This window comes from Sebastes fasciatus, chromosome 4 (assembly GCF_043250625.1).
Source record: "Sebastes fasciatus isolate fSebFas1 chromosome 4, fSebFas1.pri, whole genome shotgun sequence".
Classification (NCBI taxonomy): Eukaryota; Metazoa; Chordata; class Actinopteri; order Perciformes; family Sebastidae; genus Sebastes; species Sebastes fasciatus.
Window position 1 is genome coordinate 9,277,436 of NC_133798.1, and position 23,743 is coordinate 9,301,178.

The 23,743-nt window shown below is 42.3% G+C and overlaps 1 protein-coding gene across 8 annotated transcripts in view; it reads left to right on the forward strand.

The window, feature by feature from the left end:
* LOC141765681 (FYVE, RhoGEF and PH domain-containing protein 4-like) overlaps positions 1-23,743 on the forward strand; it is a 65,189-nt gene that overhangs the window by 20,566 nt on the left and 20,880 nt on the right. For 2 of the 8 annotated variants that reach the window (XM_074631847.1, XM_074631850.1), the window contains exon 1: positions 703-836. Coding sequence is in view for 3 of the 8 variants with exons in the window: in XM_074631843.1 (XP_074487944.1) it covers positions 9,970-10,036; positions 15,850-15,930 (148 nt within the window). In the remaining 5 variants the exon portion in view is untranslated. Of the gene's footprint in view, positions 1-654; positions 837-9,793; positions 10,037-15,849; positions 15,931-18,436; positions 18,562-19,359; positions 19,503-23,743 lie in introns of those variants that run through there. The other 6 variants (XM_074631845.1, XM_074631849.1, XM_074631843.1 and 3 more) reach the window with 6 other exon arrangements.

Sequence of the window (23,743 nt, forward strand, 5' to 3'; positions counted from 1 at the left end):
GCCTTTATTTCCAATTCTTCCACTACCTCCAACCTATACACTGTGCTACTCAGCATGAACCCTGGAAGAAAAGGAGTTCAAAGCACATCACATGAGCCGCTGAGAGATACGAAGATGACAAATGATAACTGAGATTCTATAAACCTTTACTTTAGGCCTCTACTTTATAGCACACACAATTCTACATCATGTTTCCTTTCTTGTGTCACCCCCTTCCCTTCTCTTCCTGGAGGGGGTTGTTTTTGTGTCACGCTCAGCACCTATATCTGCTATACACCCAGCAGCAGCAGCAGCAGCAGGGACAGCAGATGAGTACGGCCATTGGCTTCTTCCCCTCTCGCCGGCCCTCCCCTCGCCCAACACAATGGGACTGATTGTCCATGCGACGCACACTCACACACAGAGGGGGCTTTACTCTGGGGCTGAGTGTCGCTCCCCCGCCATATGCCCCCATCTCCGCTGGAATGTGATTATCTTCACTCGCCGTAGAGAGGAATAAGGAAAGGGTAAAAGAAGAAGGAAAGCATCTGAGAAGGCAAGAATGAAAGGGCGAGTCAGTCTGTCACTGAGCGTGCAAGTGTATGTGTGTGTGAGATAGAGAGAGAGAGAGAGAGAGAGAGAGAGAAGGAAGGGAGGATGCAACCAATGCAGCGAGGCAGCAGTTTAACACTAGCCTGAACCTGCCAGTGCGAGCGACAGAGCACAGAGAGAGAGAGAGAGAGAGAGAGGAGAGAGAGGAGGGAGAGGTCTTTTCACTTCAGTCTAGCAGTGGATTTTAATTCCTCCACTGGGCTCCACCTCGCTGCTCTCACCGGACACACAACCTCCACTCACAGGTTAGTGCCTCTCTCTTTTAAACCAGTCAGCACCACGAGCGCCGTATCTATCCATCCATCGAGTGCACAATGCAGCCGTGGGGCGTTGGGTTACCAGAGCCGATAGACGAAATGTGGCTGGTTCACGAACCACAGAGACACGTTCTTATTCCACACACACAGACGCAGGTCACCCACTGAGGCTGATGGTTAACAAAGAGGGGAGCACACATCACAAAAAAGAAAAACCCTGGATCTCACCACAGGATGTTCCTCTGGCGGGTGCTGTAGCTAAAAGTGTGGCAGCGGTGTGTGTATGTGTGTGTGTGTGTGTGTGTGTAATAGAGAGCTGTGGGTACTCTAAGGAGTGAGAGCTGTATTGGCTGGAGGGGACTATTCATTTTCTTCAAGGCGTTGTTTGCTAAGCCTCTCAGCTGCAGGCTGTCTCAAGATATGCACCACACACATCTGCAACTCACACACACACACAAGCACACGCATGCTTGTGCACGGAGAGGCTACCGCTGCTGATTTCAGTTAACTCTGTTTGCCATGATTGGCATAATCGGCCTCAGCTGTCCACAGTGAGCTGTGGGAAAATATGCAAGAGTGTGTGTGTGTATGTCTGGATGCTTGTGTGTGTGTGTGTATTGTGGCTTGCTGTTACTAAACCGTCTGCACAGAGAACTATGATTTAAAGTCACCTTGTCATTACAGCTGTAATACAATCTCTTGATGATAGCTGTAATCCTAACTGCTTGTAGTCGCTGCACTCTATGGTTTCTAATATCAACAAAGGATAATGTATTGGTATTTATAAAATAATAAATTGTTGCAATAATGACCTTTTTATTATCTGACCAATAAAAAAGAAAATATGCCTCGTGCGTTTTTTCTCTTTAGGCTCAATCTTCCCTCTCCATCTCCCCGTTGCGTGCACTCACTGGAACTCATCTGGCTAGCTATCTCTGCAGTTGAAACCATTAACTTTATCTGCAGCAATATATTTTCTAGTGCTTCCTCTGCTCCCTGAGCTCGGCTTCCCATACAGACAGGCAGTGGCACCAGATCCTGCTGTTTGTGCTTAGATGGAGGCAACCATTCAGAGGTCCGTCCCTATACTGACAAGGCTCCTCGCTGGGTCTGTGTGGGATCCCACTGTGGGGGGTTCCTCCTCCAGGATCAAGAACAAATCCAAGAGCTCAGAAGGCGGAAACAGAGGGAGGTTAGGAAGAGGAGATGCTTTTGTGGCTCAAATATAAATCAGTGAGGGGGATTTTTAAGGGGAGACTTGTCAAAGTTATCATGGAGTGCTCGGGTTTGGTGTTGCGTAGTCAAGTTTAAAGGATACGATTTCTCACTAGACTTATCAATCTGTCACATTAATGGTTTTCATCAGAAAATGAATCGAGTGCCAGTATATGAGCCAGTACTAAATCTGGGCATACACTGTATGGTTTTAGCCCGTTTCTGGCCCGAATTGAGCCGCACGACTCATTTTAGAGTCGGACCGAATTTCAGCTTCGTAGGGCGTCGTTTGCCGTGCAGTGTGCAGGGGATTAACTCCTCCCTCTCTGACTCTCGCACAGTTGAAGCTTGCCTTATTTCTGCTTCTTTTTTGTTTTTACAGTAATCAGAGCGTAGCTATCAAGATAACAATGTACAAAAGATATAGTAAAACGTAGCTAGCTTACCTGCAATTCTCTCTGCAAAATGGACAAGCCATAGGCTACTGTCCACATCTTCCTCGCCACCTGCGAATCTATATATGCTAGCACCTCTTTTTTTTTAGACGTTTCAGCAGACATGGATGACAGATGATCAAGGCAGCACATTTCTGCCTTGTAAGCATTGTGACCTGTACAAATCTCTGCTAGCAGACCAACTTTACCTGCCTCGGAGCTTTCAAACGATTCTTTATTGACAACTGTCAACAGCCAGAATGGCCCTCAGGAGCCAACGGGCCGTGTTTTTTTTCCTATTTTTTATACATACATTGTGAGCACTCAGGTCGTGGCTGACGATCAGACCTTACAGTGTGAGGACATAAATTGTGAGCTTTAGCATTACATCGCAAACAATCTACCAGTACAGAAGGAGTAGGAATTACGCAACAACATTTCTAAAATCGTACAGTGTATGCTCAGTTTAAGATGTCTGAATAAACAGAATCTGGTGGATTAGAGGTCAAAGGCATATGCAGATTTGTAGGTTTGATGACTTACAACATGTCCCGTTCATCATCTTTCCCTTCACTCCCTTATGCTGTCGAATGAAATCGAAATGTGATAAACAGCCGAGGAACAGAGGTTGCGTCTAAGCTCGCAGTATCACTGCTCAGGGGGAAGGGAACCTATCATAAAGGCGGCAGGGGCCAGGTACGTGATGTGACCAAAAATGGGATTAAAAAGGAGAGAGCATGTTGTTTCTAAAGAGAAGCTAAAAGGAGGAAGGAGTGCTAACAGCTTTATCAAAATGAATACTAATGCACAGACAAGGACACAAACACTGCAGGCTGCTTCTCACTTCCTCACAGCTTGTTCATGCATTTTTAGCAGGTATTTGTGTATGAGATGTATGCATATAAATGTGTGGATATAAATCCCTCCTGCCCAGTATCTGACTCTGTGCAGTGCTCCATCAGCAGCTGCAGTTTAATCACCGTGGGATTCATCCTCATCATCTTCCCTGTTTCCTTTCTCTCCCCTTTACCTCTTGGATTATTTTGTTTATTTCTCTTCTTTCTTTAAATGCTGAAGTATAAAATGCTGTGTCATTGCACCGCACAGGCATCACTGGTTCAGCTTGTGGCAGTCGATCATCTTGTCCTCTCAGCGTACAGTGGTTTGTCTTTCTGCTGAGCCTCCCATGACACAGACAAGAAATGCTGATGCTGTTTGACACTTAATTCCACCAGGACGTGTCAGATTAAGTGCCGTGTGCGCACACGACGTGTGTGTATGTGTGAAAAGCAGGTGATTCAGTTCACTGGGTTTGAATGTGGAAAGTGCACATCTGGCTTAAGAGAAGAATTTTTGACAAGCATGGTGACAGAAATGAGGAAGAGGGATATAATTTTAGTTCAAGCATGAACTGCTAAAGAGGAAGTTTTTGTCATTTTAAAATGTTCGTGTTAGTTTCTGTCTTTATCTCTCTGCCTCATTAGGGCCCCGAACTTGGCTGCGGGCTGGCCTGCAGGCTTGCTTTCAGTATTGCAGGGCTTTCTGTCTGTGCATTCCAGCTCTGCGCTGAGAACATGGGCTCCAGCGCCTCCAGTCAGAGGGGCTCATTCATACCGAGCACAATGATCCTGTTTGAGCCACAAGTTTTTACCCACACTGTTTGATTGGCATTATATTCAGCATCTATTTACTTCATCCATAATGCATTGAGGCAAATCTGTTTAGCATTAATGAATCTCCGTTTGCTCACTGTTTCCTCAATGCAGTGGAATCAATTGAAGGAGATAAACAAAGAGACATTTAAGACGGATCGAAATGAAGAATTCATCAGGAGCATTTTAATTTGAATTATTATGTGTTGAATTAATTGACTGTTTGCAAAGCACCGGCCCCCTTCGTTACTGTTTCTATGCCTGTCAAGCTTTCCATTCTCTGCAGATTTACCATTCAAAATGAATAGTCATTTTTTAAACAATGGGTTCTTGATTTCAGAGAGAGGCAAAGTACAAGCTTCTGATAGCTGGCAACTATATTCAACTGTCCCTAGCTGATTCAGATCAGTTGTAGCTAGCTAGCTAATTAAGCTGACACTAGTGAGTTTGTTGAAAACGTCGTCGTTTCAAGCTGACTCATTTTAAAACAAGAACTCTGTAAAGGGGTCTTAAATTTGATGGCTACAAACATGATGTTGAGCTAAAATATTGATGTTAAAGCTGCAGGCAAAATGTCAGCATCCTCACCAGCTGATGATCCATGTAGATTCTGCAGAAGCCATAGAGTTAAAGAAACAGTTTTGTTTTCGTTTTTGCCGAGCTAGTTAGTCCTAGTATTATGAAAAGGAATGAAGAAGCATTACTTCAACTTCGAGGACCAGACTCTTATTTCGTACTGTTTTGTTTGAATGCTTAATATACTTTGACAAGCAACAAAGAGATAAGATGTATTCTTTATTGTTTGTATTTTCAAAGAGTAGCCTATGTTTCAATTTTAATGTTACAAAAGGACTGGAACATCAGCCAGTTAGACTGTTATCAGGTCATTAAATGGGCGTTATCAGTGGTTATAAGCCTCATGGATGTGGTTCAGTAGGGCCCTCCTATACCCACTAGTAGGTTTTATCATTGATTCACATGGCCGATGACTGAAAGAAAGGTGTAAAAGAAGACGACAGTGACCTCTGGCGACCATATTAGTTAAGACGGGAGAAAAAGTGGAAGTCAGGCACTGTAGTATTGACAATTTAAATTTTTAAACGTAGTTTTAACCAAAACACCATCTTTTCCCTAAGCTTAACTAAGTGGTTTTGTTGCCTAAACCTAAACAAGCCGGGTTATTTTGTTGTTTTTTTGTTCAAAATGTGACGTTTCATTCAGTTTTACGTGTTCAAACATGTTGCTTTTAAGTTTCGTTTTCCCTTTTACAACGTAGTAGGTGTAGCAGGCCCCTACTGACCCACATCTATGACGATTATAACAACTGATAACGCCCATTTAATGAGTTGATAATAGTCGAATCTGGTGGGAACATAACACTATGTATGCTAATATGATAATACAACACAGTGAATGTTCTCTCATGAACTTAGCTTTTTTTTTTTTACGTAACTTCTAACCCCACAAAGTAAGAAATGCTCCCTGGCCTTGGCAGTAACGCCAAGTTACTATTGTTGGTAGTAAGCTAGTTAGCAGGCCATGCTAACATTTGCAGCTTGTGTGAGAGCAGATAAACATACCGTTTTGGCGTCTAGCCCCATGTACATAATTTCAACATATGCAAAACGCTAAAGATTGACAGCTGTGCAGTGCTTAGCTACTGTTGCTAAGCTATGATTGGACAATTGCTGTTTGGATGAGGGGCTTAGCCAAATGTCAATTAGGATAAAGTTCTGTAACATCACAGTTTCAGTTTTTTACTGTATTTTCAGGAAAAATGGTAAAATACTCGTGGCATAATTACCCCTGCAAAGGATTCAGTCACTGTTTAACGGATAGAAATCAGCTTCTGAAATGTTATTGACAAGATATCTGTCCACTGCGACCTTTCACAAATGCCACGTGCTGTCACTCCTCCTGTGTACAAGGCCTCTGTTGTGGCTCTATGCCTCTTACTCGGTACATTCGATTAGAATATCAGCCAGTGCATTTCTTTGTTTTCATCATCAGACAGCATGAGTTGTAGCCAGCATCAGATGAGTAAGCTCTTGTTACTGTTACAGCATCAGATTGTGAGAAACTCTCATGGGGTTATTTTTAGAGTTGGAGCTATATTTGATGTTCAGGAAGTCACTTGCTTTTGCTGAGCTGATGGAAATTTGACCAGTTATTTCTGTAAATATTTTGCTTAAAAATGGGTTGCATTGAATGGAAACTCGATTATAAGAAGAAATACCCTCGGGGCATCACTTCACTGAATTAATACAAACATGAGAGCGCAGCTGGTGTGCTTGAGTTTACTGTAATTTATTACTTTTTATAGACACATTCAGATTTTTTTGAGTTTAATGGTCTTTTATGCTGGATATACGTCACGTCCACATATCTGCGCTTGATCTGTGAGACATTTCCTTTTGGTTCAGTCTTATCATGAAAGGGCACGCTGTGAATAAGCCCTGTTGTTCATCTATGAACAGACTGGCCTGCTGGGGCCCAGTCAGACGTGGTGATTGGTTGGACAGGATATTGATTGACACATTTGGGAGCTCCTGCCCAGCAGCTGTGATCTGTTTTCCAAGGTAGAAAGGCAGGTCACAGGGGGGGTTGGAGGAGGAAATGGAGGGAGTAGAAGGAGAAAGAAGGTGACAGAGAAAGGGACAACTGGCTGGTAGAGAGGAGATGGAGGAGGAGAGAATGACTGCTGCCTATCGATGTTATCGTATACTCTGATTCCAACAATTGATCCCTTTCTCAGTGCCCAGTGATCACAGAGTTCACTACCTCTACACTGCTGTCTGGATCTCCATTATTGGACTTTCATCAATCTTTTTCTCTTTGTTACTTTTTTTGGAGTAAAAATTCATACCTCCCTAGATCAGTTATGGAACTATGCTTTTGCTTTTGATGTCCAGAGCATGTTTAAATATTCAGTTACGGTCATCCTTCTATGCATGATGGTTATAACTGCAGTGACAACCAGGAAACATCTATCTTTCTTTCCCTCTCTCGTTCTCGTGTCTTTATGTGTTCTCTGAAGTGTACTTGGACAGGAAGTGTTTAACAGGGGGGCCGCTGTTGTTCAGGTTCAGGATCACAGCACGCCCACTTGGCCTGCCCTCATTAGACATGGGCCACAGAGCATGGTCAGATCATGCTAAAAGCTTATCTTCACATGCCGGGCCAGTTTAGGGAGCACGCTGGGAATCAGAAAGTAGATGGACAGCGTCTGCACATGATGTACAAATTTTATGATGCACATGTTTAAGTTAGTGGAATGTGAGGAAGACTATCTCGTAGCTGAAAAGGAAGACTTTCGGGAGAAATCTTAGCTGCATGAGGAAGACTTCATTCTCTTCTCAGGTACATTACTCCTCTATATCTCTACATAACAAGTAGTTGTTTGCTGCTATGTTAATGCTTTTGATATCGTATAGAGCACCTTTAACTGCTTGTTTTGTTTTTTATGACCCAGAGCATTAACTGTTTAGCTTCACTCCCAACACTGATCAAACCCATTCTCAACCCATTCACACAAATTATTGACGAGCTGGTGAACATCGTGGAGCATTTAGCAGCTAAAGATCCACCTTCTCCCATTAGGAGTTGGTGGAGACCAAAAATGAGCTAAAAAGGACTTTTTCAAAATAACCTCTATAGTATGATAATATGTCAAGAGACGTGTTTCCATTCACTTATTTTTATGCACATTTTGAGTATCGCATTAGAAATGCTGTATGGAAACGTCAAAATCCAATAAAACTTCCTGAATTACGAAAAAAAAGCTTGCTTGAGGTGGTTTTTGCCTTTCTTGAAAAATGGGATATGGAAACGCTTTTGCTGAATATATTCAGACGTAGCGAACATTTAACTCAAATGACTGATCAGCTGCTTCCGCTGTCGTCATCTTCCCGAATATTCCCATAATGTGCGAATGCTTGTTTACGTCTCCGGACAGCATGAAATTTGAAACAATTGAAACAAATCCCTGAAGACGTCGCTCCATTTTTCTCTCGTAGATAGTTAGATGGCCAAGTCAACTTGTTTTGTTTCCTCTTTGCAACCGCTACTTCTTCTTCTCTGTTTACTGGCAAATTACAGCCATGCGTAGCCTATAGCGCCAACTTCTGACCAAACTACGCTGTAGCCGACAAGCCCAGTTAATTTGCTCCGGACCAGTTGATGGAAACGCGCCAAATTCACATTGATTTTTTTGCGTCATTTCAATTGTTCTTGCTTGAAAGTGACTATAATCTTCACTTTTATATTACTGTTATGGATCACATGACTGTTAGTATGTAAAAGAGGTCGCTCTTATCGATGAAGCCACAGAGAATTATCATCTGGCTCTGCTGCTTATTGTTTGCATTTAAAGTGTGAAAACGTAATATTTTTGATCACACTTACCAAACTCATAGCATCGTTTTCGGCCTCAGCTGGCAGCTGTTTTCAGCTAAAAAGCTCTTTAAAAACAGCAGACAGACACAGGTAGTGGAGACCAAAACAAAGCTAAAAGGAGTGATATTGGACTTATATTTAGATCACCATAAATATACTATAAAGATTTATTCTCTACACAAGAATTCATCACAGAACTAAAATGTTAGATGGAGAGTAAACTACATCATATGTCCCTGTACGCTCCATGAGCTGCAGACGGGGGTCTCATCTGGTTGCCTTGACCACATAAAAGCTGTACAAGGCCTTTTAATTTTCAGTCTATTATGTTTGTGGCAGAAAACCATAACTCTTTGGTAATTGTCCATTATGGGGGGACAGGAGAGAAGGGAGACAGACGCATCTGGTCTCATTCAATAGCCAATCTCTTCTGTGTCAAGCATGAAAACCTCAGACATGTGATTACACACACACACACGTTATCACCATGAACCTCCGTATGATTAAAGGGGTGTGACTTGGCATATTAATACGTTCTTTCCTTTCCATTATTTATGAGCTACATTTAAATAGTTATCTCGATCAAGGGCAGCGATGCAAATGAAGCTGAGGTTACTTTGCATTCTTGTGTCCTTATGGGCAGTATTTTTTATATATATAAAACAGTATCTGTTTTTCACCATTATAGGATGATAAGTGCAGACTCTCCTCTTTTTTCAGTTTTTTTTTTATTTAAGCATTTCATTCATTTCTGCTGCAGCATATCAGGCCTGATTGGGTTAAAATTGAGCTTTTGGGGGGGGCTGTGCAGTTAGATTTGGGTAATACAGTTAGCATGTGAGAAAATACAGTTAGGATGAACTCGCACAGTAGCAGGAAATAGGCAAATAGATAACGCAGTTCATCATAGTAGAAAATGTGTTAAATCATGGGTTGATAGACTGCTTGTCAGGACTGCAGGGAGTTAAATATTAACTGTTACAGCTGGTTAATTTTCATCTCTCTCACTTCCCCATCCACGTACTCCTCTCCCCCCCACCGTTCCTCTCCTCACCATTGATTTACAGTGTTTCCACCCCCCCTCTTTTGGTGTCCCTCCTCTTCCCACTCTCTTCTCCTCCTCCTCCCACCCTGGGGTGACTTTGTCCTTGAGTGCTGGCTAACCTTCAAAACGTTATTATGGAAATGGTTAAAAGTGAATCAACGACTTCACCCTCCTCCCTTTCCTCCTATAGTCTCTCCCACACCTGGTGACTCGGGTTACCAGGGAACCGGTTTGTACAGTGACGAGGCAGGTACTCCACGGGTTTGATGGGTAAATAGAAAGACATGGAGTAACTAGGCGACAGGGAAACTTGCAGCTGAAGAAATGGATGTAATTTCCTTATTGAAGCTGATAAAACTGAGCTGAAGAGACATTCTGAGATGGATAAACATCGCGTGGTTGACAGGACGGGGGAAACCCAGCCGCTCTGGAGACGAGTGCTCGCAGGTACTGTAGGGATTTTTTATTGGTTTAAACAGTCAAGCAGCTCAAAGGCATCACGACAGTTCAGTTTGTTTTGGTTTCATTATTATGAGCATTCGGGTGAACCACTGAGAAAAGAAGGAAGCGCTGGTTTTAACACAGAAGCCCACAGATTCATACAGGTGCTGCCAGACTAGTGGATCACAGTGTGAGTGCAGTCACCTTAAAAAAACACCTCAAGCATGCAGCTTATCTGTTGCGGGGAAACTATGCAGATAATTACTCATGGTGAATCAGACAAAGTCTGTACGACAGGTATGGCAATACATATTTGATGCACTATTGAGTATTTACGGGAACAGGATGGTGTATGTGTGACTGAGTAAGACGTTAAAGTACATCACAGTGCCCATGAAGAAGCTTGATGTGTGATGTGCTTTAAAGGAACTCTATATAAGAATCAGAAATTGCTTGTTAACAGTGACACCTGTGGACGTTAAGTCAACGACAGTCAGCGTTGCGTTTCACATGCTTGGCAGTAATGTTAGCTTAACAAACGAAGGTCTCTCCATGAATCGAATGCCCGGTCGATGTTGATACTAATGTTAACTTTTCCTGCTTCAGCCTCCCAACCGAGGTTAAAAGGAACAGGGGAGACACCGTAGTCTCCTGGGACTGAGTCGATAGCGTTACTCTCTCTGGAGTCTCGTCACTTCACTCAGCCGCTGGGATACAAGACACATTTCTGCACAAAATGCATCTTCCACGGTACATTCACTTGATATTCTCAAAGTTAAACTAACTCTCTTCTGCTCCGCTGTTTAATCGTTTTCTCACATACGCGCTGCCACACTCACTCTCTCTCTCGTGCTTCACCACTCACTTCCCACATGCACACACAATCCCACAACAACATTTGTTGGTGTTAGCGACTCCATTTCTAACCGAACGTTACTACAACTATGGTTGCACGCAGGAGCTGGAAATAAAGGCACTTTGCGAGCACGCTTGACATCACATCTGTTGGATTTTCAGGGAAAAACGGGCCCCTGATTCTTCACCTTTAAAGCAGTCTACAGGCTGATAGAGGTTCTCATTTTTTAGGTTAGGTTACAGTCTGCTCACACATTGGCAATAAAAAAAAGAAAAATGTAGAATATCTTCAGCCTTATATTTTTGGTATGGCGAAGTGTGATGTGTGTATGAATATGTTTTTTTTTTACTATCGGAGCTTGTTGCAGGTGAATATTTCCATTGTAGAGTAATCTTCTATTTCTGCTCTTGCTGGCATCTTGTTCTACTAAATACAGGGCATCCATAATCCATAACACGTTTCTGATGTGAATTACAAAGCATTGTTGAAGAGCAAATGTGAGACACGAGTGACAGTGGGGAGACTACGATGTCATTTTGTGTGTTGACTTGAAGGTCAGACTAGGGTCATAACTCATTTTGATGTTCGACACCGCAGTCGTCTGTCAGCCTTGTTGTGGCTAGGTAGAGAAGGTAAATGTAAACAGAGACAAGGCTGCTATCAATAGCCGAGAGATCGACTCGTGTGATAATAGCTTTGTTTACAACACTTTCGATAAGGAAATGCCACGTAAATGTCACAGCTCATTAACAGTCCTTTGTCTGTTAAGGAGAATTCGCCAATGTGCGTTTCATCAGCCCGTATGTTTACAGCTTTAACAACACAAACCACCAACTTATAATGGTATCAGAATGCTGGCCACCATTTTCTTATGTAACACGCAGGTTGTTTCAGGTGAAGCAAAAGCTGATTGGATTGATGTGAATTTAACTTTTAAATTAGATTTTTATTTTCCCATCATTGGAGGATTTGCCACCTGTTTTGATGCGTGTTTAAAACAGGGTGCGAAGTGGAGGAAGCCCAAAGACATACAGTAGGGTGGCATATATAAGATTATTTTTTCTTAGTTGGCAGGTTGTGTTCAGAAATGTGTCAATACCTTTTATATTCACTTGTGCAGTTTGCGTTCACTCTAACTGACAGTAAGCTGATAAAAACACAGACATCAGTGAAGAAAATCCATGCAGCTTTCTCAGCTCTCTTACAGGATCAATCATTTCACTTAAGACTCCTTTTTCTACCATTACTGTGATAACAAAGTCTATTGTATCCAAAAACTATATTTAGTATGATAAGGAAAAATGCCGCAACATTTGTTCTGATTGGTCAAAAGTCTTGAAATTTAGTACGGACATACTTTAGGCAAATATCTAACAGTACAATTTTGCCATTGTTAGATAACATGTTTACCCATTTGATTTTGTTTTTACACTGCATATATGTGCATATTTTGGTATTCAACTTGTTATGAGTTGATAGGCCCTGTTCAGACCTGGCATTAACATGCATCCTGAGTGATCAGATCACAAGTGGATAATTTTTTTATCATACTATATCTAGTCTTTGGGCACATGGTACTACTGTGTTTTCCTAAAATATAATGGAGTGTATTGCAAAAATTTAAGTCCCGTGTGCCTAAATACTAGATATAGTATGATAAGAAAAACTCACTTTATAGCCAAACGGTTTGACCAATTTTGAAAATGTCTTCACATTTGTGCGTAGCAAAGCCCAGAGAACACTTCCACCAATTAAGAATGTCTGTTGCGGGCACAAATGGTTTTAAAGGGTCAAGAATGGCTGCAGCTCTGAGTTTCATTATCAGTATTCAGACCTTATCGTGAACGGTCTTTCAGGGAACATCCACAATCTTGCAAGACCTACGTCCACTGTGCGTGTTGATATGTGCATGTGATTCTAGCAGTTTCTCTTCTGTGTTTCAGTCAAAGTGTTGGTATGAGTTGAGAGCTCAAGATTATAGAATATGAAAAACAGGAAGTTGACAGACAGGAAGAGGAAGTTTAGGGTCAGGCCAGTAGCTGGACCGGTAAACTCTCCCCATCATATATCATCACTGAAGTAGGTTTACCCCCCCCCCCCCCCACACACACACACACACACACACACACACACACACACACAGGAACATCTCATTCCACCTTTATATCCTTCATGCATGTTATCACTTGCGTTCTGGCCGAGTGTGTGGCTTTCTTTTTCTTCTTTCTTCTTTGTGTTTTTAGTGCTGACATAGTAACACATCCCCCACTTCAGGAAACAATAGGTTTGTGATGACTCTGGTCACATGGGCACGAGTCTGCTGGAGGGGGGTCACAGTTGAGTCAGTGGGTTGTCTCTATTGAGAAGTGTCTGATATGTCCATAACGCTTTTGATAAGCTGCTTACGCGTGTTACATTATATTCTGAATAGGGAACTTATATAACAGATTGAGGTTCAATTTATGGGCTGTAAAGTAAGTTTACGTGTGTGTGTGTGTGTGTGTGTGTGTGTGTGTGTGTGTGTGTGTGTGTGTGTGTGTGTGTGTGTGTGTGTAACAGCAGGCAGGCCTGTCATGAGGAGCCCAGATGGTGGGTGGAGAAAGCCCTCCTTTAATCCCTGAGCCAGGATATTATACCCGCCTTCACACACACACACACACACACATACAAAAGTAATCTGTACCTCCTCTCGACTGTTTGCAAGACCCCACACTGAGTTTGTCCACTTTTCCTTTACGTGGCATTATCCACACTCCATTATGTCGGTCTCAGTTCAGCACTGCTGTGGTGATTTATCCTAACTGACACTGTGCTAAATACTACTGTATATCTATCATTCTGTGAATGATAGTTTGATGTATTAAGGGAAACAATGACGAGTGACGCGTGGACAGTCTACTAAAAGATGAATTCAATGACAATATGTGTGTAGATAGACTTAAATGTCTTAACAACACAAAGAAAAGTTAATGCCTGTAGTGATTTTACAGTTCATTGATGGTTAAGTTTAAATTAATGTTTGATGAATACAAATCATACTTTATTATTTAGCATAAAGTAATCATATATTGTGTTCATTAATAATAGCCTAATTTTTGTTTCTTTTTTATTGGTTTAAAAACAAAACAGCAGTGACTTTACAGGTGGTACAACAATGATGAGAACAGGGGAAAAATACCCAAGAAAAAACTAAGAAAACAAGGTGAAATAAAGAGCTCGACTTGATAGATAAACAGAACAAATTTGTTTTTGAAATATTTCTAATAATAAAATAACTAGGTGTTAATATTAAGGAAGGAATTAAAAAATAAATAAATGAGTAATCTTTGTTTCTAATAATCAAGTTTTTGTAGTATAGAGGCCTATATTTAATGCAAGTCTATTTCCGTCACTATAACCTTCATTGTGACTCTTGTAAATCCCATCTGCGCCGTGTTTACGCCGCATTTTCACAGGTAGCGTGACCTCAGTGAATCCAGTGGAATGCATAATAGTCCTCTGTTAACACTTCTTCTCCTAATATTTGCCCGATGCATATGCAATGAGGAGAGAGGCTCACCTTGCACAAACTCACACAAATTTCAGAGACTCTGTTTCCTGCATTCTGGTGACTTTTAAAGAATGAAAACAGCAAAAATAATAAGTATGCTGCAACAGCAATTTTATGTTAAAGAGGCCTACCTAATTCTCAAGAAAACTGAATAATTCGCCCCTCTGGCATAAACTAATATTCAGCAGTTTTTTTATTCCTTCATTCTTTTTTTGCCCCTGCTTGAGTATTGCTTTCTCTCAGTACTCTCCATTTCCCTCTCCTTCTCTCACTCACTAAAGGCCCTTTCAGACACAATGCAACAACGGCACCACTGCACTCTGAAACACATAATTTCCAATGGCCTGCGCCGCGCCACGATGGCTTTTCTCTGCGTCGAGCAAAACCCCAACTTTGGGTGCTGCACGCTGTGATGTGTCTTAAACCATAGTCGCAAACATCTCTCTTTTGCCGGGAAACAACATTTGGTGTAGCTGTTTTGTCGTTTGGGTGGAAACAGTAGGGTTTATACATGCTGTACAGTGCCAGAAACAGGTTGAGATAATGAAAAGGGAAAAAAAAGGTGTGAAAATCGGGAGAATTGTTATTACCCGGAAGAGGGCAATGAAAAATGGGAGTCTCCTGGGAAAATCGGGAGGGTTGGCAAGTATGATAGGCTGATATATCATCACTATCATCATCAATGTGATGTCATTAGCGGCACATTGAGTTAAAGAACAGTTGAATGAAGTCAGCTCAACTTTAATTTGTAGTATGATTGTAATGCTGTCTTATTGGGCTGTGTGTCATTTGCACATGTTGCTGCATTGATCATCTTCCTGCAGCTTTGATGCTTCATATTAGATCAGACAGCGCACGGGAGAGTGTGTGTGTCTCATTTTAATTGTGTCTGACTTATAAATGTATGTGTGTTTGGGGGGTTTACTAATACTGTACTGTACTATGTGAGCCCATCATTGTTTTTACGAGCGTTGCTATTTTCTCTTTAATCTTTTATGTGCATATTAAACGGCTGTGTTGAAAGAGCGTTGGCTCTCCCTGCAGACTGTGCCCTACATATCACAGACAGACTAATTAGGGTCTCTATCTCCAAGAGGCGGTGCATTCCTTTTCATTCTCTAAACAAACACTAGTCTACTCCTGATCTTGATAAACGCAGCTACCGGCGGAGCGCTTCAAAACTCCTGGCAGCCCCTCTCCGGCTTCATGCATGTCCAGCTATTGGAAATAAGAAATGGTATGGCTCTTATTCCTCCATTCTCATTTTCATCTCCTCTCTCTGTACAACTGAGTTGGTGCTCCTCTTGAATAAAGCATTAGGTAGAAACAGCTTCCTCAGACGCTGGTCGAGTATTAAAAATATCTGCTCGTACTTCTTCTTTTTATAGTGAATTATGTGTTTTGTTGTTGCAGAGAAGAAAGGCAAAGCTGACTGTTTCCAGTCCAAGAACGCTGATGAGGCCTGTGTGGCGGTGAAAATCGAACACTCCAGAGGTAGGCAGCATCACTTTCATCTGCTTTGTTCTTTTAAATGCAGGGGGACAGAAAGCACCTCTGGGTGTTCAGTTGATAGGCGTATGGCTATTCACGTCTCAGGGTGACGGGGTTGTTCATTTGCTGTGGTTTCCTGTCTGTCTGTATTTGCGCTTATGTTGACGCAGTCCTTTATTTTAACCTCTTCTTGATCCTCGTCTTTGTGATGTGTGAGAGGTACAGCGCTGCCACAAGCCCGAATTAAGATCTAGAGCTTTGTCACTTGTCAGTCTTCTGATTCGCACCAGGGGGGCTGCAAGTGTTTGCATTTGACTCCAGTATCCCGGCGAGAGTTTCAAGCCTTGCAGTCCTTTCTAAACTTGAGCAAATGTGGCGAGATCTTCTCCATTTTTACGCAAGTCGGCTGCAGTGAAGTGAACTGTAAGAAAAGGTTGAGGCGATGCAGGAGGATGCTGTGAAGGGCAGTATGAACCCTCCTCCCTGCAGCAGGGGTGTGAAGAAAAGCTGCTGGTCTCTGCTCTATTTTTACATCAAACTGTGTGTGTGTGCGTGCATGCGTGCACATGTGTGTAGCTCACAGTCTGCATCTATATGATGAATGGATGCGTTTCTCCAGCCCCCAGTGTCTTCCTATTTTTCACTTTTTTCTCTCTTTGTGTGTACCGTCTCATTCTCTCCTGTCAGTATCTCTCTATCCTTTCACCCCTCTTCAATCTGTCCGTTTACTCTGTGCTTGTCTATTTTCATCATGCCCTCACTCTTCCTTCCTTCCTGTCTGTTTCAGCCTATTTTTCTTCAGCACTGTCAAATCTTTTTTTCTGCCTTTAGCTCATCCTTGTGAAATAATACCACTGTGTCCAGTTCTCTCTCCAATTCCCAGACTCCGCTTCCCTTTCCTCCATTTCTTTCACCTCCCCACACTCTATCCTCCTTTTCATCGCAACCCCCCCGACCACTTTGTCCCCCTCCCATTGCCTCCTGGTTCAGAGCAGACTGGGGTTCTAATCTCACGCTGGCCCTTGGATTAGAGGATGAGGCAGGGTTAATCTGAAGAAAGTCTGGGTAGTTGAACAGAAACAGCTAATCCCCCATGCCTAGTAGTAATGGTTATCTGTCACCCTGTCTGTCACACACACACAAACACACTGCCAGCATGATGGACACAATGAATAAATGCTTCAGGGGGCCAGACATGTACTGTAACTACACATGCTCTAATCTCATTGAGTGATGTAGGGCACCAGAAATGGTTAGAAATTCACTTGAACATGCACTGAAAGGGTAATTTCCCCATGTTTTTGTGTCAACAATTCTAAAATTTGGTTCAGTATTGAGGGATACCGCTGTAACCGGCAGCCGCGAAATGAGCATGGCAAAAACAAGCACTTTTAGTAGACCTAAATGACGGTGCCAGCTTGCCCCAATAGGATTACATTGCAACCTGTGAGCAGCTGCCGTCTGCAGTGCTCTCCCTCAATACTGGACCAATTTAAAAATTGTTGTCGCTATTTGTCAGTTAGACACAAAAACATAGGCAGATAGAGTCCAGGTTGAAAAATACCAAAGTTACCCATTAGGTAATCTGTTTTTTTCTCAGCTTTCGACAGTACTGTCTGTAACCTCATTTGTTAAACTTAATGTAAAATGACAAACCATGTTTTCTTAAAGGTAGGGTCAGTAATGCTGAGAAACTAGCAAGAGTACATTAGATTTGAAAAATGATCCAACCGAAAAACAAAACTTGGTATTGCCAACTCTTTTCCAATGAAAGTAGCTAACAGCACTAGCTCCAAAAGTCGCTAAAATCTAGCAAGTAAGTCGCCAAGTCGGATGCCTGTCAACACATTTTTCCTGGATGTCCTGTATAATAGACAGTGAAAGGAAGTGTTTGAGTGCAGCCAATGTTTGAGGTCAGAGGTCAGATGGCAGCATCTCTGGTGATGACACCAGTCAATCCTGCCTGTATGAGACTCCAGTGAGACCCTGCCAACAATAAAGGCTGCAGGACTCGGCTGCGTCAAGTATTTATTGGCAGCGACCGATGGTTGCACCACTGAGATGTGAGCATGAGAGTGCAGTTTTAGTCACGTATTGCACAATCATTCAGGGTGTTTTCACCCTGGGATAGATTCATCTTTATAGTGTTTAAAACATACATGCATGCTTCATTCACTTGAAATGTGCCTGAACAAGTCCGCTGCTGTAAGTACAGGTAATATAAAGCAATGGAATTTAGTGAATGGAATTTCTACTGGTCAAACTGGTTTACTGGAATGCCTGTCATTCATTCTAATCCTGCTCTGGGGACACATAACGCACATCAGTGAGTATGTGTTTGACAATATAAATATTATATAGCACACACACACATAGCTTTCACAAACATAAATAGTTCTTGTCCTCTTTCTGTTTGGGCGTTAAATTAAGGCTTCCTGTGCTGGTTTGGTTCGGGGTTTTTTGTAACTGTGTGATGGCTCAACGTTGCTATACAACACTGACTGCATTACAGCAATTATTCAAAAGAGCAAGCGACTCTGAGCTTGACGGTCACCGGAGCAGTTCTGCTCACAGCATAGATAGAGAACATGGAGAATCTAAAGTCACAGTTCCCTTTACTGACTTCTGCAAAAGGTACATCTCGTTCATGTAATAACTAACCTGTTACTTGGATCTTTGTTTCATTTTCGTATGTGTTGATGTAGATTTAAACTCGTGTTGTCATTGGATTTTATCACATGATACTTTTTGCTTGTTTGTGTCGTCGCTCAGTTTGTCGACTGGTTTTTCTCGGTTGTCTTGTTTGTGTGTCTTAAATATTTGCACAGGAAATGCGCCGGAGGAGGAGGAGGAGAAGAAGTTGATAGGACGGAGAGTTTAAGATAATAGATTAGAGGCTTTGGGCTTCAGTTCGATTTCAGCAGGCAGATGAGAGAAGCGGTGTGTGGCGCTCAAGGCTGCTTCACTGTGGCGCTTGTTAATCATTGATCAGACTAATCACACAGAACGAGAAGTGGTGCTGGCTGTTATACAAGCAGATCTGTCCTCTTCTAGTGGTTCACACCAACGTTCTTCTTCTTGTTTGCTTCTTTATGATCAGATTAAAACAACAAGTGAGAGAGGAAGCTGGAGAGTATCTTAGTCATGTTGTATATGCAATAGCTGTAAATGTACTGCCGAGTTAAATTTATCATAAACTCCAAATGTCATGCAGCTGGACTCTCAGTGGGGCTGTTTGTAGATTTGTAACTTTTAAAGGTAAAGTTTTTAAAGGTAAATGTGCAGATGTTGTCCGTTCAGAGTTGTGTGTGGCCAGGTTGGCTTTGTGTGTGTGTGCCTCATGTTGTGTGGCTCTGTACTTTTTTTTTTTTTAAAGAAGCCACTTAAAAAGGGTGTGTGTGTGAGCGAGAGTGAAGGAGGAGTCTCATGCTGCTCCGTGAGTTTCTTGCTGAGCTGAGTCACTCGCCTGGGAAGATTGCTTGGGACCTAAACTTAGTGCTCTTCTGGGACTCACACACACAGCGTGGCTCCTCACTGAGGATGAGATTGTTTTCCTGTCTGTCTCAAACTCCAGGGTGAGTTCATTCACTGACATTTTTAACTTGAACATTCTACTTTCTACAGTTTGATTCCTCTTGGATTGCCTCTCCTGGGTGTGGGCTTCTCTCACTTCTTGTTAGATCTTTGATTTCAGTAACACTTCAGTAAAAGCTAGAACACGCTTGCATGCTCTCATGTTGACTTGTTCTTTTTATCTGCCGATCTACGACAATGTTGCAATGTTACACTCTAACGGGCAGAGCCTTTCATATGATAAATAACCTTCGTATGAAGGCTCAGACAGATCACTGCACTCACATCAATTCTATCCATTTGTACTATAACTATAATGTAACTGTTGTAAGCTGATGTACGGCCAACTGAAGACTGAAGACATTCTGGATATTACTGTTTACTTCAACTCACTCAGATTTCCTCTATCCATCTTCATGCTTTCTGACATTGCTGTAGCTATGTAGAAGCTGCCCAGACGGTCTTTAATATGCCAACCCATTTATTAAGAAGAAGCAGAATTTGTAAAAAGTCCTCTCAGACATTCCTTTTGATATGAATGTGGTGCCTGTGGGGCCACGAGGCGAGCAGACAAAGCCGCAATTTCAAACTGTGTCACACACTCGCTGCTAGTAGGGTGGGGACACACGCACAGACAGGTGTGAGCCTTTTGTTTTGTTGTTTTTTACCTGGAACTCTCACACTGAAATATGAGCACATATTTTGCCGGAGGGGGTTTTGGGTCAGGCAGGCATGTTGGCAGGTGACAACGTTTCGGGGAGGCGGTGATGTCATGAGGTAGAAACGTTCACTGAACATTGAACGTTCACTTCATGGACCCTTTTCACAACAGACATTTTGGCTTGTCAAAGCAGGAAAAACACAGGTGTAAATAATCACACTTACGATGGCTCCATTCCATTAAAGCAGCAGTGGGTAGAAATGGAGCAAATATGATTAAAAAAATTTATTTTTATAAAATTGTCACTATATCCTGACAGTAGTGCATGAGACAGGTGATCTGAAAAAATCACGTTCCTCTGTGTCCTTCGGCGCTCATAATGGCATCTGCGAGATTTCACAGACAACCAATCTGGTTGCTCATCTGATTGGTTGGAATTTGGATTTTTTAAAGCCTGAAAACAGAGCCATGAGGAGGTGCAGACGTGTAGTTTTCTCTCAGAACACTTGAATTACAATATGCTGAAAGGTTATTATGGAATTTTTGCCCAATGATGCCAAAAACATTCTGCCTACTGAAGCGTTAAGTGTCCTTGCAAGCCATGTCAGTGAGTGAGCATGCACAATAGCAGAGCCCTGGAACTGGCTCACCTAAGCAGCCATCATTAATGTTAATAATTCCACCTGTGAATCTCCTGTTTTGGCAAGTCAAAATATCTGCTGTGAAAAGGGTCTATAGTGTCTGACTCCGTGGAGATTAACCGAGTGGCATGCCAGCCCAAAGCCACGAGGACTGCTTTTTGTTTCTGTTATTAAAGGACAAGAAAGTATCTCAGACTTTGCTGCAGGCGTCGGTCTCATGGTGCTGTTTTTAAGTGCATTGTTAAAAAGCTCATGGAGTCAGTTTTTAGCCATATGTGGCTCCAGGGACGGCGATGTTGGTCTGTCCACCACTGTGTTCCACACTGAAATATCTCAACAACTATGGGATGGACTGCTATGCAATTTTGTATACTGCAGGCCATGATTGTACACAATTGTACAAAATGTCATGGCAATCCGTCCAATAGTTATTTTGCTTAGGACCAAAGTGTTTGACCAGCAGACCAACGGACCTTGGCATCCCTGGAGCCAAACTATTTTAGTTGGGATGATTCACTATTTTCGGACATTGTTTTTTTTTGTTGAAGAGGAAGATATTTGTGTCAGAGTGATACATTCCTTCAGCCTCCTTTGCTGGCTTGCCGTAAACTCATTCATCTATTGCTGTGATGTGGCAGAGCTGGAGGGCTAGGGGGTGAAGTGATGCCTTTAATGCTGTAGTACCTCCATAACGGTGGCCACACACACACTCATATGCACATAACACACTGAACTCAGGTAAACCTCAGAAAGTAGATTCTCTTTGAAACCGAAGATGGATCTGGTCTGATGTTTTTGGCGAGCTCTGTCTTACTGATAGACTTACACACTAAGGGAAGATGCTGTTCATGTTTTAGGTAAGCGGAGAGGACGTTTTTGGAATCAAAAGACGCTGGGTGGCATTTCGCACAAGTCGTTCTTTCTCATCTACACCGCTGCCGACACCCGACCTTTACGAGAGTATTTCTCATTTCTCGCACTCGCTGTGCAGTTTTGGATTTATTGAGATAGAGGCAGATGCCTTCGGGCTCCGTCCACTCACAAGTTAAGTAAATGTTGCATCTTCAAATAGGTAACAGGCTAGTTGCCATGGCAGCAATTCTCACCATCCTCCAACAAGGGCAGAGGCAAAAGTCTAATCTCGGTTTGACTTGTCAACTCTGTGTTTCGGTTTCCATGCAAACCAGGTTACCTATGGAGACAGAGTAGCTGTCATACTATCATTTATAAAGACATTAAGTGACATCACATATAGTACCTCCTTGGTGTTATAAATCTAACGGAGTCCTTGTCCAGCACAAGGTCCTCTTTTGTCTCCACATAAACAAGCCTCAGACGACAGATCTGCTTCCCCGTCGCACAGATGGAGGAGGAGAATCAAAGGGTTTCTGCAGGGTGGTGGCTGGCTGCTACTAATTTACATGGCGGTCTGTCACTTGTGCCAAGCCAGCTTTAATGAGAAGATGCCAGAATAAGTGTGTTACCAGGAGCAGCAATTCCTGCTGCCAAGCACTCAACTTCTGAGAAGGGAAGTAGAGTTTATCCTATTTTTACTATTACAGAACTGGCTGCGTTTCATTGCCTTAATGGTTCAGATAAGAGTTTACAGATTGTTGATCTGATCCTAACTCAAAATCATTTTCTAAGCAATTGACAGAAGAATTGGAATGCGGGTCCAGTGGGCAACCTCCGGGTCTGAGAAGTGAAGCCAATGCTGAAGTGCCTTAAACTTGCATTCTTTCTAATAGCCAGCAGGGTGCGGCAACTCTTGTTGCAAAAATAACTCTAATTGTATAGAAGTCTATGGGAAAAGGAGCCTACTTCTCAATTGATTTATTACCTCAGTAAACATTGTTAACATGAGTTCATCAATCGCTAGTTTCACGTCTTCTTCAATACAGCATGACATATAAATTATGGTCCCATTTAGAGTCAAATAGACCATAAAGTAGGGTATGCTTTAGGGCTTGGCTACCTTGTGATTGACAGGTCACTACCACAGCTTTGTCCGGTCTGGGAGTTGTGCGTGTTTTTGTCTTACAACTTTAACCCTTTCACAGTGTGTTTTCAGTTCATGAAAGTTTATTGTAACATTTTGGTCTCCTAAAAATTTCTTATTCAATGTTCAGTTGTAGCTCCACCTCTCGTGTCACTTCTGGTTGCAAAAAAACAAAATGGCAACAGCCAAAAACCAAGATTGCGGCATCAAAAATGCTGAACTCAAGGCTTCAAAACAGCAGTCCACAAACCAATGGGTCACGTTACGGCGACAAAGGCTACTTCTTATATACGGTCTATATGCAGGTCCAAGCCAAATATGTTTGCATTTCTAGACATATCTACTTGTATCTCTATTTACATCTCTCTTTTCTCATCTTGAACGGTAACACTTAAAATACCTGCACATTTTGCTCAGGTTCAAGTGAAAGCCTACAGCACAGAGGTGATTTACAGCTGAGGGACTGGTGTTTGACACAGTTAATAACAATCCTAGGAGACAGAGCCAGGCTGTGGAGAGTGGACCCCCTGCAATCCTCCGGGATAAATGCCGTTATGTGGAGCACAATCTGCAGGCAGAGACTGTTGTTAGCCCTAAACACTATGTATAATATGGTGCATAACTTATTGCTGGATGTTTTCTTATGATCTCTTAATGTGGCCACGAGGGGAAGCCAAGCACATAATCAAGAGAAATTCCTGAGGCCGCCTGCAGAATTGATTGGTAATTTCGGGGCCGTGTTTAGAAAGTCTGCCCTCCTGAACACAGCGTGGGACCGTTTTCCAGTCAGACAGTTGCTAGAGCTGTTGTCTTTAATTACGGTCAGACTGTAAAAATAGAAACTGTGACTATGTGATTCTGTGGTTGTTTTTTTCTCTTTCTGTTTCAGGATTGGTAAGATAAAGATCACTGTAAGGAAAATAAATATGGGGCCCCAAGCAC